Below are 19,825 nucleotides of genomic sequence, written 5' to 3'. Positions count from 1 at the left end.
TCATTATTAACTTATTATTATTATTAGGTAATCATCAATTTTCAATGTTAGATTCCTCCAATATTGTGCTTTATTGTCTATCTTCTTACTGCTCAACCCAAGCCAAAATAAAAGAGGGTTGTGTTCGGTAGTCGAGAGCCGGTGTAAACAATAGTCATGTTATGAATCCTAATGACTCATGAATTAAAAACTTTAAAAGGTTCTAAAATTAGTAGAATAAAAATAGAGTACATGAAATGTAAGGATAGTAAAACTATAAAGAGGAATGACTGTATAGTGCATATTGACGGTCAAGAGATACCTAAGAGCAATCACTTTTACTATTTAGGATCAATTATTCATCAAGATGATGAAATTGAGGATGATGCGGTACATTTACTAATAATAGGATGACTAATGGAGGAGTTCTTTTTGGAGTCACATTTGATCGTAGAATGCTAGTATGTTTGGAATGAAACTTTTATAGGATGGTTATTAGACTATCAATGCTTTATGGATCAGAATGTGGGCAATCAAAAATAGCCCATGTAAAAAATGACCGTAGCAGAAATGAGAGTGATATGATGGTCTTGTGGTTATGCACTAAAAGATAAGATAAGAAATGAGCGCATTCATAGGATATGCACTAAAGTTATAGTTAATGGAGCAGAGAGGACTAGTGTTAGCCCTAAAAAACTTGGTTAAAACAATTAAAAAAGATATGATAATTGTTTACTTGATAGAGGAGATGACCTATAACAGAAATAAATGGAAGACTAGGATTCATGTAGCCGAGCCCAATAATTTAGAATGTATTGTTGATTCTAATTATCAATTTTCAATACGATAATCATATGGAAGTGCATATGATTACCATATCATATGATATTTAATTTTTATAGGCGGGTTAATTTTGTACATGTTATAAAATCATATCCTCGAATCTCATCACAATTTCGGAGTTTTGTACAATGGCAAGGTCATTCAACATGCTATTAGAGCAACCAAGGTTATTGACCACGAATTTCTAACATATTTTTTTTTAAAAGAATAGCACTTTATGAGTCCAGATTTAACCTACGAGAGTATGTTATATAGAGTATAAGATTATAATTCTCACCAAAACTTGGAGTTTTGGTGCAGTGGCATGATCATTTGACAAATTAAGGAGGGGTGGAAGGAGGGGGTAAAGTGTTACTTTTAAAAACTTTGAGAGATTTCTGTCAGTCATGCAAATATTAGGGGATTTTTTGTAATATACCCCAATAACACTGAAAGGTTAAGTCAAAGTTCATACCAGATTGGATACAGATGATACAATGTCTGTCTGTGGACGCAAGCTTCCAAAATTCGGCTTTTGTTCCCCTTGCACACCATGAGATTCATTCCAATACATTCTTGATTTCTCTTTGTTCATATCATCAAGTATAGCACTATCAAGTGATACAGTAATAATACCGATCAGCTCATTATTCTCGTACAATGGACTCTTTGTTACCATTGCCATGAACATATGCCCTGATCTTTTCCTAAACGGAAACCGACCTGACCATTTTTGCCCTCTGCTCAATTTTTCCATGATCCATTCAAAAGTTTGATGGTTTTCAGGATTTATAAGCAGATTAGCAATCGTTTGGCCAAGTGCTTCATGGTCCCTCCATCCATAGAGATTTTCTGCCGCTTGATTCCTGACCAAAAAGATCAAATTTAAAACGCCCTGATAGACATATCATGATGCAACCTGCTCTTGATGATGTTAATAATCAGGAAGATGTAACAAAATCTAGTGTTACAGATTTACATTTAGTATAACTAACATATGAGGGGGACAAACAAGTTAGCGTCCTCAGATATATAAAATTCTCCTACATAAACAAACTAATAACTGACATGAGAAAAAGACAGCAAGTTTTTAGGCCGTAACAATGAATATCATATCCACAAAAGTCTTTCTCCCCTGATAAATGATATCCCTAGGTGGCTTTTGAGAATGTAGACGACGATAAGGCCAATAGATTCATTATATCTTTTGAAGAGGAGATCATTATACCTGACAAAACATTGGGAGTAGCTGCCGGTATAACTATTAAAAAAAATTTACTGTACTTGTAAAAGCAAATCATATTATTTTAGCTTATTCAAATTATGGGATAATTAACTATGATTTAATACCTACTTTCGTTCATCCATGCAATCTTTTTTTTGGTTATATAGCTCAACAAGGAGCCAGGCAAAGGTGGATAACTAGAGATCTATTTTTTGCGTGACAATCATATAACTAATATAAGAGTGACAAAAATTACAGGACAAGCTTCAGCAAAATGTTCAATTTGTTGACATGAATTTTGTGGAATACGGTTACTGAGATGAATTTAGAACAATCGGTAGATTTGGTAGGATTAATTGCATGCTGATTTATGTGTATCTTTTTATTGCAATATAAAGAATTACATCAGGATATTTGTTTACATCCATGATCCATTTACAGCGTTCAACATTCTTTGCTGTTGTTTATTTAAATTAATAAACATTTAAATGTTTAAATCGGCTGCAAAGATTTTGCATTTGTGATTTTTTTTTTGTTTCTTCGTTTTTTTTTTGTTTTTGTTGAATATGCTGTGTAAATCCTCAATGATGTTTTATGGGAACAATTATTTCCTTCTTTACTTTCGAATAACCTCCTACAACACAACCCTTCACTTTACTACTCAGATATTTCCCGGTTACTGATTTTGAGTCAATACCTAATATTAGTTGTTGGTTTAAAGCCAAATTCATGTTAATTTAAGGATGATATGTGATGCATAACGTTGTCCACGAGAGTGACTTTGATTAGCAGATGTTGGCAAATGGGTGGATTATAATCTATAATTGTTGCCAAAAAGGCAAAAAGGGACATGAGGTTGGCAGTGAATTATTAAACGAGGTCTAAGATTTCGTGAAATCATAACGGGTATAATTATCTTTTACTTAGTCAAACCTCATAGTTTGTAATCCACCTAAAAATAAGCCAGGTATTATCTGTAATTAGAAAATGCTGTTTGGGTTGAATTTGAGGGAGATGGTCCGACAAAAGAAGGTACAAGATGATAGTTGGTAACAAACTAAATGGATTATTTTTCTATATTTTTATTTATTTTTGCATAAAAAAAGAATTATTTAATTAAATAACTGAGCTCATTCCTCCAGTCCTGTTAACTAAAAATATTAAACACAAAAATTACTTGCTACTACCCGGAAAATCATTAATTTGATCGCTCAACGTTTTTGTTTACAAACTTATAAATTAAAAGGAATTCTCTTTGAGAACAACTCTGAAATGAACCAATTAAAAAAAGAATAATTAAGAAGAACACATAAACTTACCAGTATATGATCTCCCCCGTGTCGTATCGGCAGACATGAACAGCGTGGCCGATATGCTGCAAAACGCTCCGATACGGATGCGAAAAAGATCCCGGTATGACCTCAGCATCGTATTCATCGCGATTCCTCTTCGTATCCTCTCTCTCCCTGTCTGTTCCTTCCCTTAAAACTAGTCCCAGCTGCTCCCTCAGCTTCTCTTGGCTCACCTCCAAGTCCCTAAACCTCCTCAGTAGCCCGCCCTCGCTTAGTTCTCCCATCTCCTCTCTATCCTGTTGAAATTTGGAGCATAATTAATTAGCTTGGCTTGAAGTTTCCAAGTGTATCTATATATATCTACCCGTGTGTGTACTGACTGCACGTCAATGGTATATATATAGTAGTATGGGGTTAATTGCGAATAGACCCCTTAGTATAGCCCAATTATGAATAAACTCCATGCTGTTCTACTTATTTATAGAACTAAAGGAGGAAGCAATTAAGGGCGTATTCTCACCAATACAATAGAACTACAGGAGGCCTATTTGACTCGATCGAAATCTTTTTAATAGTTTTAAGAGTAAAAAGAATTCACTGTTTGTACAAATAGGTCCAAAGATGTATTCGTAAAAAATCCCTGTTCTTTATGCCTGTACTGAAGAAGGAAGCGGTATACCGTATCCTTTTCGCTACCTGAGAACCGATTGGACCGGTGACGTAGCTGGTGTGCTATCGCCACGTGTCCTTAGACGTCCCACAGCGCGACAGGTGGGCAGTAGCTAGCACCCCCGAGGGACGGAACTCCGGCGGTAGCTGGGGGGGGGGTCTACGAACCACCCCCAGTTTTCAAACATATTACAGCAACGCCACAAATGGCGTTCACGAGCTAGTTATAAATACGTGTCCGGGTGTCCTGATCGCATCGCGGATCCGCTGTTCGGTGCCAGAGAGATTTCGGCGCTTCGAACGAATCGGGAAGCTGCAGCGCATGAGGGGCCCCCACCGGTATCCGAACGAAGCACGCGAGAGGCCTTGGATGCTTGTAATGGGCATCGCAGGGAGACTGGACGGCCCAAAGTAGGAGCGAAGGGCCTGTTACCCGTCAGGAACGCAAAAGGGTTGTCATCGCCCACGTTGCCCCCCCCGCAATCTGCCTTTTTAAAAAGGAGGGGTTGTTCTTTGTTTCCAAATCTTTGAACAAGCAAACATGGGTGGCTCCGATAGGGTAGAGATCATGTCTCCCGGGAGTTGAAAGAACTGAGAGGTTTGAACAAATTGTGGTTCTCCTTCGTTCGTTTGAATTTTTTTTTTTTATAATGGCACTCGGCATCGTTAAAGTGTTCACAATTAATTGTTGGTGGTTTATGACTCTTTTTTATTTGTAAACTTATGTACACTAGGTTGGGTGCACATGCCTTGCGCGCGGTTAAATGTTGAGTTGGGTGCACATGCATTGTGCGTAGGGGTGCATTCGGTCCGGATACGGCTCGGATATGATGCTTATCATATCCATATCCGCTTATCCATCTCGGATACGGATACGGATACGGATATACCTCGGTAAGAAAAATTTATAACCATATCCGCTAAAATCGGATACGGTTACGGATATACATACGGATATATAAGCGGATATGCATGCAGATACAAAACAGATATGAGAAAACAAGATAGTATTGAGAAAAACATAGTTCATGTGATACAAAAGAGTTTGTTAATATGTCCATTATAATTAAAAAGTTAAGATTAGACATCTTGATCATCAAAATTAACCACAAATCCATAATCTAAGAATCGAAACTATCGTAAGAGTATGACTAATATGTATTCGGATATTTCGGATACGGATACAGATATTTCACTACAAAACCATATCTGTAACCATATCCTATCGGTTATAGATTTGAGTAACCATATTCGTATCCTAACGGATACGGTTACAGATATTTTCTTGGACACGGTTTAGCACCCCTAATTGTGCGTGGTTAAATGTTTACGTTGTATGCCATGTTTGGGTTTAGGTTTGTAATAGTTTATCGGACACGTTTGGGTTTAGGTTTGGGTTTAAGTTATGCAAAGTTTTTTAGTTCAAGCAAACGAAATGCACCTACTTCTGACAAGGTATTTGTAGACCAAATTAAATAATTTCACATTTATTTTAATATACAATTTTATTGATGAGTGAATGTAGTGTATTCTAAAAGAGTTTGTGCGCAAACTTTACCGAACTTAGTAAGTTTGTAATAAATTTTGATTTCATAGGTGCACTATTAGGTAAAATTAGGGCTGGTCCCGGGCCGGCCCTGCCTGGATTTTTAGGTTCTGGCCGGGCAAAATGCCCAGTCCGTCCCAGACACGGGGTTTTGGCCGGTTCAGGTACGGGCCAAATCGGCGCCGGTCTAGGTCGTCCCAGACTTTTTTGTAATTTTATGATTTGTTTTGCTAATATATATATATATAATATATATAATATATTATATATATATAATATATATATAAATATAATTATATATATATATATATATATATATATATAGGGAAAAGTGAATCTAAGGTGACACCCTAGGCTCCCACCTAAGGACGCGGCCTAGAATCACATCATTTCCTAAAAAAATTTTACGATCCGCTCCGTTGAACTTGATCTACACGTTCTTAAACCCAAACACACTAATTTTGGGGTGAACCCATTGTGTTTTGACCATTCGTTGAGTCGTGCAAAAATTTCTATTCATTCAAAACCGTTAAAATTGTAGCGAGTGGATAAAGGGTCAAAACACAATGGGTTCACCCCAAAATTGGTGTGTTTGAGTTTAAAAACGTGTAGATCAAGTTCAACGGAGCGGATTGCAAAAAAAATTTAGGAAATGATGTGATTTTTGACCGCATCCTTAGGTGGGAGCCTAGGGTGTCACCTTAGATTCACTTTTTCATATATATATATATATATATATATATATATATATATATATATCCTTATCATAGGAGGAGATTTTCCTCCTTATCGCCTATGTGGCACAATTCCCACCATCCTCATAAAGTAGGTACAAATCCCCACTAACTCACACTCTCTCTCCTACTTTATGAGGATGGTGGGGATTGTGCCACATAGGCCTCAAGGAGGAAATCCTCTCCTATGACAAGGATACTCATTAATCTCTTGTTCTTATATATATATAAACTAGATAGTATTTACATAGAACGCTTACAAACTTGAAAGAAAATAAACTTAAACACTTACAAACCGAAAGCTTGGTGATCTCCTGAAGCTAGTAGTAGTAGAGCACACTTATCTTACAAACACTCAAAAGAAAACTTAAAAGCAAACCTCACTCAAACTCAAGCTAAAACTTAAAACTTAAAAAAGGGAAACTGAAGGGATTTCACTAGAGAGGATAAGACTTCAACTCTCCAAAACGCCTCCCCGAACTCATCAACTCCTTCTCCTTTTATAGACTTCTTTCGGAACTATGCAAAAGATTCATTTCTTCTCCATAAAGCTTGAGGGTTCCACCGTCTTTAATTCTGTCAAAGCCTATGAAATGTAGAGTAGCCTAGCCTTTTTGACCAAAATTGCTTGAGGGTCCCACCGACTTCAATTTTGTCAGAACCTAAGAAGTGTAGAGTAGCGTAGCCTTTTTGACAAAAATTGCAGCATCTTCCAGCATCCAAAGCAGATAGGCTATTATTTTATTTTGCTTTATTTAGCTGTGAAAGAAATCTGTATAAAAGTTAGTTTATTATTAAACTTAGGAAAAGATAACGGTTGATCGACTTGGTGTTTAAGCCGTTGATATTTAATCAGCAATTACCATATATTAATGGTATATGAATTTTTTCATAAGTTAATGGTATATCACAGATCAATACCATAGCAATCGTCGCCATTGTTATCAAAACAGTCTTCGCTATCCATAGGAGTATCTTCCATCACAGGTTCCTCTTTTAGTTTAACAGGCTCAGATGGCTTAGCAGGTTCTGAAGTAGAGGACGTAGTATCCATTGGTGCTAGTATCATTAGCATTTCATCATACGTTAAGGATTTCAGTTTTTCTTCACTTGCATTCGGATATTGTAGCGCAAATTTGTCGTAAAGGCTTTCTTGTATAGCCTTCATATCAGATCTTCTAGGATTTGATTTTATTCCATATTCTGGACTATAGTCTGGGAGCAAAGAGCCTTTTCTTCTATTAAGATAGTTTGCAATATTCCATTTATCATACCATTTTATAGAAATACTTCTTGCGAAATAAGATGGTGTACCGTTAACACAATCTCAATCCTATTGCATAATCCAGGGCAGACCAAATTCCATAGATATTTGAAGCATATCTAGTGGAGATATATTTTTTCCTTGTTTTTTAAGGATCTCTTTTGGCATAATTTCTTTGATGGCTCCAAATTTAGCCCAAAAGGTTTCAATAAACCAATTTGGTAGACACATTTGATTCATAAAACGTATCCACCATGAATGCTTTCCCAGATGATTTTGAATATACAAAACATGTTCCCAAGCAGCTTGATAGTCCCAATAATTATATTGTTGGGGACCAATTTGAGTTTTTTCTTTAAACTTTCGTGGAATATTGGGATTTCCATATGAGTTCCATTCATTTAATAGAATAATATTATATATTCTTAGCCGAGAGTAACTGTATTCTTTAACTCGGTATTTATGATGAGCGAAAGCACTTTCTGTTTCTTTAAGAATTTTCTCATAGTAGAGGGTAGTTTTACCAAACATTGTCGGAACATAGTAATATTCTTTGGGAAGAAACTTTGCTGCCATTTCAACCGGTAAAAGTGTCTGATCAGACGTTTCAAGGATGACAAGTTTATCCAATGTTTTCTGATAAAAATGAGAATATGTTCCCTTACTGTTTTGTGTTAAGGGAGAAGAAGCTCTCTCCTCTTCATGTGAGAGAGTCTTTTGATGATATATTGACAGGGCCATATCCCTGTAGGAATTCTCAGGAGAGGAAATCAGGCAAATTATTATTATCACCTTTAATAAATTCTATATCGAAATCAAACACAGTAAGGATAGCTTGCCATCTAGCAAAAATTTGTTTAGATGCTAAAATTTGAACATCTTTATTGATAACGTATTTGGCAGATATGCAGTCAATCCTGAGTAAGAATTTTTGATTTAATAAATCGCTTTGAAATTTATTGATAGAAAAAACAATAGCAAGCATTTCCTTTTTAATTGTTGAATAATTTTGTCGAGTGTCATTCCAAGCGCTAGAAGTAAAGGCGACTAGAACATCTTTATTGTTAACTCTTTGCTTAAGTATTCCCCCGTATCCAAAATCAGATGCATCAGTTTCAACTATTTTAAAAGCTGTGGGATCTGGAAGAGATAAACAAGGCAATGTCTTTACTTTAGTTTTTATCCTTTTGACCGTTTCAAAATGTCTTTCTGTCCATTCGGTACAATCCTTTTTTAAACGATCACTAAGAATTTTTCTATCATAGGCAAGGTCTTTATAGAAATCAGAAACGTAATTTAGACATCCTAGAAATCTTTGTAATTGCTTAGTGTCTCTTATCTCATTAGGAAATTTATCAGCAAAGGCAATGACTCTGTGGATAGGAGAAATAGTACCTTTGTTAATAGAATAACCTAAAAATTGTATTTTTGTTTGGAAGAGTTTTATTTTTCTAGCAGAGACAACTAAACCATTATCTTTAATGATTTTAAAGAAGATATGTAGATGTTTCCAATGTTGGTCGATATCTTTAGAAAAAACAAGGACATCATCAATGTAAACAATGGTGAAAGAAGTGTAGGGATTAAATATTTCGTTCATTATTTTCTGGAATTCAGAAGGAGCATTTTTTAAACCAAAAGGCATAACATTCCACTCATAATGACCGAAAGGGATAGTAAAAGCTGTTTTATAGCGATCCTCTTCAGCAATCTGAACTTGCCAAAATCCTGATTTCATGTCAAATTTTAAAAATAATCTTGTTCCTTGTAATCTCTTCATAAGATCTTGTTTATTTGGTATAGGATATCGAATCCATTGCAAGACTTTGTTAAGAGGTTTGTAATTGATAACTAATCTAGGAACTCCTCTTTCAAGTTCCGCAGCATTCTCAACATAAAAAGCTGCACAACCCCAGGGAGAAGAGCTGGGTCTGATCAAGTTTTTCTTTTGAAGATCAGAAATCTCTTTCTTACATATTTCTAAAAGTCTCTGACTCATTTGTATTGGGCGAGCTTTGGTAGGGATTTTATTTTCAGAATTTTTTTTTCATATGGGAGGTTAACAACATGTTTCTTTCTGAACCAAAAAGCAAGAGGAATCTCCGAACAAACTTCTTTTTCTAGTTTTTCCTGGAAAAGTTTTATTCCTTCAGCAAATTTTTCTTCATTAATTTGTTTTTCTATCTTTTCTAATTTAATCTCATTAGAAATGTCTTGAAGGAATTTTTCTTTATGAGATAAAGATGAAACTAAATAATTAAGATAAGCTTCTTCAGGAGCATTGTTAAACTTGATAGTGTATTTAAACCCATTAGTATGAAAATGAAGACCATTATCATCAATGGAAAAGGGTTTTAGAAGATTAATGAAAGGAGTGCCAAGGATAATGTTTTGTTGTAAGTCTTTGACCAAGATAAAAGATGTTTTTAAACATAAACCTTGATTGCAAACATAAACATCAGAAAGTTTATATTCAATACTAAGACTATGTCCACCCGCGGAAGAAAGACTATGGGTTGTTTTTTCTAAGTATTGAGAGGGAACAATGCCTTCTCTAATGCAATTTAGGTCTGCTCCAGTATCAATTAAAGCAGTATCTTTGACAGTGAAGCTGGATTGAATTTTGAGGATGATGTCGCATTTCCATTTTTGCCTAATATACTTTTCTATGGTATCAATATTATTAGAGCTTTTTGTATTATTTGGTTGAGACTTTAAGGTAAAAATTTCTTGTTTAAGATTTTTAAGCTGAATTTTGACTTCTTTTTGTTCTTTTTTGAGGTCTTCGATGGATGCCTTTTTAGATGGAAAGGTTAGAGTAGAAGAGGCACTCTTTTTCTTTTTTATCATCTCGAAATATTTCTTTAACTGTATCCCCTTTTCTTGAGGATTAGTAATGGCATTAATGGTCTCAAGAATGAAATGTTCATGTTCGTCTAGGGTATTTAATTCAGAAGAACTATTATAAGATGTTAGAGGTGAATCATCAGAACTATTTTCTTTTTTAGAAGTGCAAAGATTATTGCACTCATCGTTAGAGGAAGAATTATCATCAATAAGATTTAAAGAGTTAATAAGTTTTTCGATTTCATCTTCGGTAAAGGCATTAGAGTTTAATATTAACTCGTTAATCTTCTTTTTCATTTCTTTTTGAAAACATTTATTAGCATAATGTCCCTTTTGTTTACATTTATAACATGTAGGAGTCATTGTAGTATCATTTCTATTTTTCCTAAAATTTCTTTTAGGAGGTATTCTTGGTATTCTTTCAGTTTTATTAGAATTTTGTGTTTTTTGATAATTAGATTTTGTTTTACGATAATTCTTAGGACTATTTTTTATCCTAGGATTTTTCATTTGAAAACCAAATTGGTAACAAAAATCTCCCAATTCTCTTTTACCTAAGAGGTTTTGATTTTATCTTGTGCTTGTTCTACAATAAAATAATTGTAGATATTTATAGTAAAAAACTATTACAAATACTGTATGCTTGATTGCTTTAAATTCTAAAAGCACTTTCTTTTTCAGAGCTTTAATTCTAAGCATTTTATTATTCAACCATATTGCTTTATAATAGCTTTAATCTTAAGCACTTCTCTTGCTTTACTGCTTTCTTTGAATTGAATTTTAATTCTCTGTTTTTCTAGTATGATCTAGAATCCCTAGCATTATCTAGTTCTCTTTATTTGTTCTCTTTTTACTTGCCTTCGTCGCAACTTACACAGCTTTGATCTGTGTTCATCCGGTGTTGTTGACTGGTGGGGACACTGCGAACTTTTTAGAGTTCTTTTTATGCTTAATTTTTAGCTTGATCTTTTGCTATCTGCTTTAAAGTCTTTATATCCTTAACTAGTTGTCGCAGTTCACACGGTTTTGCCCGCTAAGCTTTGTTTGCGTCCAGGGCCTTTCTGTCCGTGTTCATCCCTTGCTGTTGATAGGTTGAGTCTTATAGTCTTTCTTAAAGATGCCTAAGCTTCAAAGCTATCTCTCTCCTGACAAAAAGAATGCCTTTGTTAGAACTATGTCAGTTAAAAACTTCGAATCCTTAGATTATGAGAATATTGATCAAACCATTCAAAATTAGAAAATGCCTAAAGTTAGTACTAGTGATATCTATTGTAAGGAAGGTTTTAAACTAAAAACATCATATCATGTTAAAACCATTGAAAAAACAAAATCTGTCACCTCTCGCACAGAAAAATTACAATTACTTTGTGATAACGATATCCGAAGGATCACTGACGATCCTACTTTTAAATTCCTTCATCTTGGTCTAGTTTAAGTGTCTATTAGACCCCTTATCAGAAATGACATTAACACCTCTGTTCTTGTTTGCTTACGAGACGGAAGGTTCTTTGTTTTTTCAGACTCTTTAATTGGTCTAATAGAGTCGAGTTTAAGCAATGGTCCTATATTCTTCAATGCCTTTCCAAACTTCTTAGTCTCGTTATCAGACCTGACATCCTCAAAGTCTTAACTTTAAATCTTCAAACCTCTGGATTTAACATGGACATCAACTCTGAGAATATTGCTTTAACCTATAGGATCTGCTATAAAGCCATGAATACTCTCACACATTTAGCTAAGGTTAATCCTGAGAAAGGAGCGACTACCCTATTTCTTACCCATAGTAAAAATAATCTTGTTGTACCACGAACTTTAAAATGGAATGAAATTCAACTTCCTTCAGTTTGGAAATTAAGTCAAGTCATTGAACCCTTACCCCCTAAAAATTCTAATCTTCAAAAAATTGTTGAACATCCTAATGGTGATGTCGAGGTTAACTTCTCTTCGTTTAGAAAAATTACTCTTGAAACTAATGACGAACGACGTGCCTCAGTTTCCTCTATTCATACCAAAGAAAAGGACTTCCTTAAAAACAAAAAACCAATAGGAATTAAATATAACATGGAGCCAACTGCCATTTATGATGATTCCGACTCATCAAGATTAAGCATTAATGTTATTGAAAACTTTGATAATACACCCCCTTTTGAGATTGATAAAGAATCTCTAAGAAACGAGTTTAATTCCCCTAAAAACCAACACAAAAAGGAATGGTTTTCTAAAACTTATGAAAAGGACTTTAGGTCATCTATTCGAGCCCTATATTATGATTATATGCAAACCATTAGAAAAAATATACCTTTTTTCTTATGGTATGAGTTTATTTACATTGAAAATCAAAAGAATTCTCTTAAATATTTACCTACTGAAAACCAGGTCAATATGCTAAAAAGGATCTCAAACACATGGAAGACAGAAAAAGATAAAGAAGTTGAATCCTTACATCCTCCTCTTGAACCCATAAAATTCGGTAAAGGAAAAGAAGAAGTCAAAGCTACTCCTATAAAAACTCTCGAGCCAAATTCCAACACAGCTAAGCAAGAACATATCTCTCTGGTTATTGAACAAAACAATTTTACTAACATTCATCTTCAAACAATAGGTAAATAAACTGATAGGATTGAAAACATGCTCCTTGACATGAAAAAACCTATCATCAACCAGATATCCATGCCACCTTTTGCCCTCAAACCTTCACTGAGAACATCAAATTAGGAAATAATAAACCTTTTAAACTAAGCGAGAAAATGAGTAATCTTACTGAAGAATTAACTAAGAGGTTAAAAGACCCGTCTTTAAATAAATCTCCTGCTATTAATGTCTTGTCTGAATATGAAACTCACTTAGACAATACAATCAACTATCCGACTGATTATAATAATGAAACCATCCAAAACATTAGAAAGCAACCTTCTAGCTTCAAAAATTACTATAGGAGACCCACTCCAGCTGATATGCAATTTGAAGAAATAACTAATAATCCTAAGGCAAATTTTGATGGGAATTCTCTTGTTGAGTGGAACCTTGATGGATATACTGAATACCAAATTATACATCTATTACAAGAAATGCTTATTTATGCTAATGCCTATAGACAGCATGACAATACTGAAAAGGACATTGCTAGCGGATTATGTTCTTCCTTTTCTGGTCAATTGCAAGGTTGGTGGGATCACTATCTCACCCCAACAGATAAAAATAACATTCTAAATAATTATAAACAAAACCAATTAGGAGAACCAATTCGCGATGTAAATGGACATTATATCAGTGATGCTGTTTACACTCTTCTCCTTTTCATATACCATCACTTCATTGGCTTAGCCAATAGCCTTCAAGATAAAGTTAGAGAACAACTCATGAATTTTAGGTGTAAGACCCTTACAGACTTTAGATGGTATAAAGACGTCTTCCTTTCCAAGGTCTACCAATTACATGATTGTAATAAGCCTATTTGGAAAGAAAAATTCATTTCAGGCCTTCCACCCTTATTTGCTGAAAGAATAAGAGAATCCATTAAAGAAAAAAGTAATGGAAGTATACCTTATGATCAAATTCCTTTTGGGGAATTAATTCAGAGGGTAAATACCATTGGCCTAAAACTTTGTAATGACGTTAAAATTAACAATCAATTAAGAAATCAAAACCTGTTAGGAAAAAGGGAATTAGGAGATTTTTGTTATCAATTTGGTTTTCAAATGGAAAATCCAAGAATAAGAATTTATAAAAAACGACAAAAACCAAGAAATAATTGGAAAGAAGAAAAAACACCTCCTAAAAGAAAGACTAGAACAAATAATACTAAAAACCCCACTTGTTATAAATGCAAAAAGAAAGGACATTATGCTAATAAATGTCCACAAAAGGATCTAAAAACTAAGGTCAATGAACTTTTATTAGACTCCAAAGAATTTACTATAGAAGAAATTGATCAGTTCATTAATAATTTTAGACTTAGTGATCATGATTCTTCAGATCGTGAAGATGTATGCAATAATCTTTGCACTTGTTTTAACTTTTCTGAAAGCTCTTCAGAAACTTCCCAGATAAACACTTTAAGCGAACACGAACAATTTATTCTTGATACGATAGATGCTATTACTGATCCACAAGAAAAAGAACACAATTAACTAAGTACCTTGAAATGACCAAAAATAAGGGGAAAAATTTAACAAAAGTCCTTGAAGAAAAGAAAGAAAACGAATATTACACTTTCTCTGAAATCATAAACAGAATTCAAAGTGAGAAAAAAATCTGAGAATAAAATAAATCTTGAAGAACTTCAGAATGAACAAGGAAATTTAAAAATAGAACTTATTGAAATAAAACAAAAAATAAACATTCTAGAAACTTACTTAGAAAATAAAACCATAGATGAATCTGATGGTTTCAAAAATAGAAAAAACTTTGAACATGAGCAAGATTCTGATGACAATGAATTTATAAATTCTATAGAAAAATATGTTGAGAAAAAATGGAGATGTAATATCATGCTTAACATTATGAACGAATACTCTATCCAACACACAGCTCTAATTGACACTGGAGCAGATGTAAATTGCATCAGAGAAGATCTTATTCCCCTGGGATTTTATGAGAAAACATCTCACCTTGTCAGTGCTGCAAATGGACAATCTCTCAAAGCCCGATACAAACTCACTGATGTTTATATTTGCAATGGTGGTCAAAAAATTAAAATCTCTTTTGTTCTTTTCAAAGATCTCAAGCAAGGTATTATTCTAGGAACTCCTTTTTATCAATAATCTTAAGTCATTTATTGTTGATGCTCATGGTATACATACACAGGCTAGAGACCCCAACATCTCTTTTTGGTTTAATAAAGAACCAGAAGATATGTTAGTGAACGACCTTTTCTCTGCTTTACAATTTAAAGAAAAATTCATAAATGTTCTTTCCAATACTGAAGACAAAGACTGCTCAGACTCTTTTAACACACAGATTCTTAATAATAAAAGACATATTCGTCTTTCATATATTAAAGAATTTTCTCGTATCCCTTTTGATAATAGATATTTTGATATACCAGTACGTATGAATGATGATCTTCTGGCCGCTTGCAAAGAAGAAATTAAAATTCTTATCAAAGACAATTTAATAAAAGTTGATTACGACACATGCTGTTTGGATTTTGATGTTTTCCCTGAACATGGAGTTGCTAGTCAAATTATTGATTATAAGAGCTCAAATAATTTAGTTTGGGTTAATTATCAAATACCAGAATATCAAATTGAAAATATTAGCCATGGGAGGATATTTTCAAAATTTTACATCAAGATGGGTTTTTGGCAGATGCAAGTCATAGAAGAAAATCGATGGAAAACTGTTCTAATTCTACCTTTCTCTTTCTATACTTGGAGGCGAAGGCCGCCAGGTTTTACTCACTTTCAACAACAATATCTAAAATTCTTAGAACAGTATCTTCATGAATGTAGAGAATTTGTTATCCTGTTACCAACTGTTATAATTGTCTTTTCAAAAATTTTTGAAGAACATTGGAAACAACTAGAAATATTCTTTCGCTATTTTAATGAAATATTAATTTCAAATATACATTTTCGAACCTTTTGCAGGAAAAATATGACTCACCAAGCTTTAATATTACAAGCTAAAGGAAAATCTTCTTGCTTAGCTCCAGCATCTCCTTCAAAAAGGACCAAATACTTCTATAATCCAGGATTAAAATATCCTGATTATATGCTTGTTAATAATCTATGGAACATCATCTGCGCTCACGAAAAAAGACAAATCAGAGTTCATATGACTCATTTAGTCAACCTTTTGAAAGAAAAGGATGAAAAATTTCTTAATCAGAACCAACAGCTGAAAGAAAAATTTATAGATCTTTCGTATGAGATTAATTATCTCTATCCTTATTCCAATACAATTGCTCTAACATCTCATGAGATGTTCCAAATTCTCGGAATACCAGAATACATTCAGCAAAATATTTGCATGGAACGTCTTAACAGAGAGCAGTTATGGTCCAAACTAAATATTTTGCCTCAAGATATTCAAGATGTTATTAAGGTAAAAGTTAAAGATGACAATATTGTCTCCCTCTTAAAAGATCACCAGGAGCATACAATTCCTATAACAGGTGGCTCTCCTAGATTCGCGATAAATCTTGATCATATTCCCCTTTACATCCCGCATATTGATGCCGGGCTTGTCTACGAGTTACAAATTGCGAGGGAACATCCATTTTTCTATAATCCGATGAGGCTTAAGGGCCTGCCAGCAATTATCAAGACAGCAATCTTTCTATCTCCAATAACTCTGGCACACCTTCAGTTTAATATTACATCTACCCTACATGAACGAAGCGGCCCTGACTATTTTCCAAGCCTACAAATTTGGGAAATCACTACATTCTATGGAATTCCTCCTTGGAGTTCATGGTTCAATGAGGAACGATATGATATAAGCTTAGATCGATTTCAAAGTACCATCTGGTTCTACAAAAAACTTGAAACTTTATTTGACGATTATTCCTACTTTATGACTGATGGACTTCGAATCATCTGCACTGACATTTGCATGGGGGAAACCTCACATCATAGAGCTACTAAAGCAGTCATTGATAAATGGATGACCAATCCACCTCTTGGGCCAGAAACCAGAGAAGCTTACGATGTTTTTATGGGCGCAAAACAACATCAAGAAGATGTCTTCATTCAAGAAGAAGAACCCGTCACTTCAAATAACGCATCAATCGATAGCGACTTGGTTGAGGAGATAACACACAGATGGGATGATATGTGACTTCGGCTAAAATCCTATCCCAGATAAATATCAACGGCCTAAACACCAAGTCGATCAACCGTTATCGTTTCCTAAGTTTAATAATAAACTAACTTTTATACAGATTTCTTTCACAGCTAAATAAAACAAAATAAAATAATAGCCTGTCTGCTTTGGATGCTGGAAGATGCTGCAATTTTTGTCAAAAAGGCTACGCTACTCTACACTTCTTAGGTTCTGACAAAATTGAAGTCGGTGGGACCCTCAAGCAATTTTGGTCAAAAAGGCTAGGCTACTCTACATTTCATAGGCTTTGACAGAATTAAAGACGGTGAGACCCTCAAGCTTTATGGAGAAGAAAGGAATCTTTTGCATAGTTCCGAAAGAAGTCTATAAAAGGAAAAGGAGTTGATGAGTTCGGGGAGGCGTTTTGGAGAGTTGAAGTCTTATCCTCTCTAGTGAAATCCCTCCAGTTTCCCTTTTTTAAGTTTTAAGTTTTAGTTTGAATTTGAGTGAGGTTTGCTTTTAAGTTTTCTTTTGAGTGTTTGTAAGATAAGTGTGCTCTACTACTACTAGCTTCAGGAGATCACCAAGCTTTCGGTTTGTAAGTGTTTAAGTTTATTTTCTTTCAAGTTTGTAAGCGTTCTATGTAAATACTATCTAGTTTGCTTCTGTTACTGTTCATTCCCGCCTCTGTTACTGTTCATTACTGTTCACGTCGTTACTGTTCATTTTTACTATTCGTTTTTATATTTTCTTCTTTTATTTTTGATATACATGTGAACGAAGAAGAAGATATAGCTATAAACAATAGATATATCCTCTCCTCCGTCTACACAGTATTCCTCACGAGCTAGCTCTATCGTATCAAGGCTAAACAAGTCCTGGTCACGGTTGGTATCAGGATTTGATTTTATTCCATATTCTGGACTATAGTCTGGGAGCAAAGAGCCTTTTCTTCCATTAAGATAGTTTGCAATATTCCATTTATCATACCATTTTACAGAAATACTTCTTGCGAAATAAGATGGTGTACCGTTAACACAATCCCAATCCCATTGCATAATCCAGGGCAGACCAAATTCCATAGATATTTGAAGCATATCTAGTGGAGATATATTTTTTTCTTGTTTTTTAAGGATCTCTTTTGGCATAATTTCTTTGATGGCTCCAAATTTAGCCCAAAAGGTTTCAATAAACTAATTTGGTAGACACATTTGATTCATAAAACGTATCCACCATGAATGCTTTCCCAGATGATTTTGAATATACAAAACATGTTCCCAAGCAGCTTGATAGTCCCAATAATTATATTGTTGGGGACCAATTTGAGTTTTTTCTTTAAACTTTCGCGGAACATTGGGATTTCCATATGAGTTCCATTCATTTAATGGAATAATATTATATATTCTTAGCCGAGAGTAACTGTATTCTTTACCTCGGTATTTATGATGAGCGAAAGCACTTTCTGTTTCTTTAAGAATTTTCTCATAGTAGAGTGTAGTTTTACCAAACATTGTCGGAACATAGTAATATTCTTTAGGAAGAATGGTGGGGATTGTGCCACATAGGCGACAAGGAGGAAAATCTCCTCCTATGACAAGGATACCCATTAATCTAAAAGAAAGAGATTAATGAGTATCCTTGTCATAGGAGAGGATTTCCACCTTGACGCCTATGTGGCACAATCCCCACCATCCTCATAAAGTAGGAGAGAGTGTGTGTGTGAGTTGGTGGGGATTTGTACCTACTTTATGAGGATGGTGGGGATTGTGCCACATAGGCGACAAGGAGGAAAATCTCCTCCTATGACAAGGATACTCATTAATCTCAAAGAAAGAGATTAATGGGTATCCTTATCATAGGAGAGGATTTCCTTCTTGACGCATATGTGGTACAATCCCCACCATCCTCATAAAGTAGGAGAGAGAGTGTGAGTTGGTGGGGATTTGTACCTACTTTATGAGGATGGTGGGGATTGTGTCACATAGGCGACAATGAGGAAAATCTCCTCCTATGATAAAAAGTGTGCTTGGTAGTGAGGTGACATAATCCCCCCACTCATTCAAATAGTTGCATATCCCCATGCACTCCTTAACCCATGTGAATATGGTCTCCCTGACTCTCCCATTTGAATGAGTGGAGGGGATTGTGCCACCTCACTACCAAGCATAAAATTTGTGCTTGAAACTAAGCATACCCATATTTCTCTCTCTCTATATATATATAGATATATAGAGGAAAACTTATGTCAACTTAAGTGGATAACAAAAAGTTACCCACCAAACTTTTTAGCCATTCATATTGCCTAGGGATCATTGCATGATATGAAAAAGTTTTTTATATTAATAAATAAGTGGCTAGAAAGTTTGGTGGACATTAACTTAAGTTGATAGGAGTCTTACTATATATATATATATATATATATATATAATTATATATATATATATAATAGAACATTTAAGCGGCAGCGACAAGCGTGCAAAATGCTAAGTGCGTCTAATAATCGCGTTAAAATCGCGCATTATTCGCGCTACCCGCACACGAGTTTAGAAGCCTACACTTTGATCCATTATTCAAAGCCCAATAAGCATTCAATGCTTTTAAACCTCTAAAAGAATGTTCAAAATTCCAATGTGGGACTATCTTGTTTTTTACAAACAAATACTAACAATCCCCCACTTT

At 34.5% G+C, this 19,825-nt stretch overlaps 1 protein-coding gene and 1 long non-coding RNA gene across 11 annotated transcripts in view; one reads left to right on the top strand and one right to left on the bottom strand.

The window, feature by feature from the left end:
* LOC109838553 overlaps nucleotides 1-3,062 on the top strand; it is a 12,394-nt gene extending 9,332 nt beyond the window's left edge. For both annotated transcript variants that reach the window (XR_002246587.1, XR_002246588.1), the window contains exon 6: nucleotides 2,194-3,062. This is a non-coding gene — a long non-coding RNA (uncharacterized LOC109838553). The remainder of the gene's footprint in view (nucleotides 1-2,193) is intronic.
* Nucleotides 1-4,035, bottom strand: part of LOC109838551 (probable serine/threonine-protein kinase DDB_G0267514) — a 13,731-nt gene extending 9,696 nt beyond the window's left edge. For 7 of the 9 annotated variants that reach the window (XM_020406985.1, XM_020406984.1, XM_020406986.1 and 4 more), the window contains exons 1-2: nucleotides 3,346-3,674; nucleotides 1,277-1,667 (exon numbers count right to left, since the gene is read on the bottom strand). In XM_020406985.1, coding sequence (XP_020262574.1) covers nucleotides 1,277-1,667; nucleotides 3,346-3,602 — 648 coding nt within the window. In that variant the 5' untranslated portion in view covers nucleotides 3,603-3,674. The other 2 variants (XM_020406982.1, XM_020406983.1) reach the window with 2 other exon arrangements.

The sequence above is a fragment of the Asparagus officinalis genome, chromosome 4, assembly GCF_001876935.1.
Source record: "Asparagus officinalis chromosome 4, Aspof.V1, whole genome shotgun sequence".
Taxonomy (NCBI): Eukaryota; Viridiplantae; Streptophyta; class Magnoliopsida; order Asparagales; family Asparagaceae; genus Asparagus; species Asparagus officinalis.
This window is presented reverse-complemented; position numbering and strand designations above follow the sequence as displayed.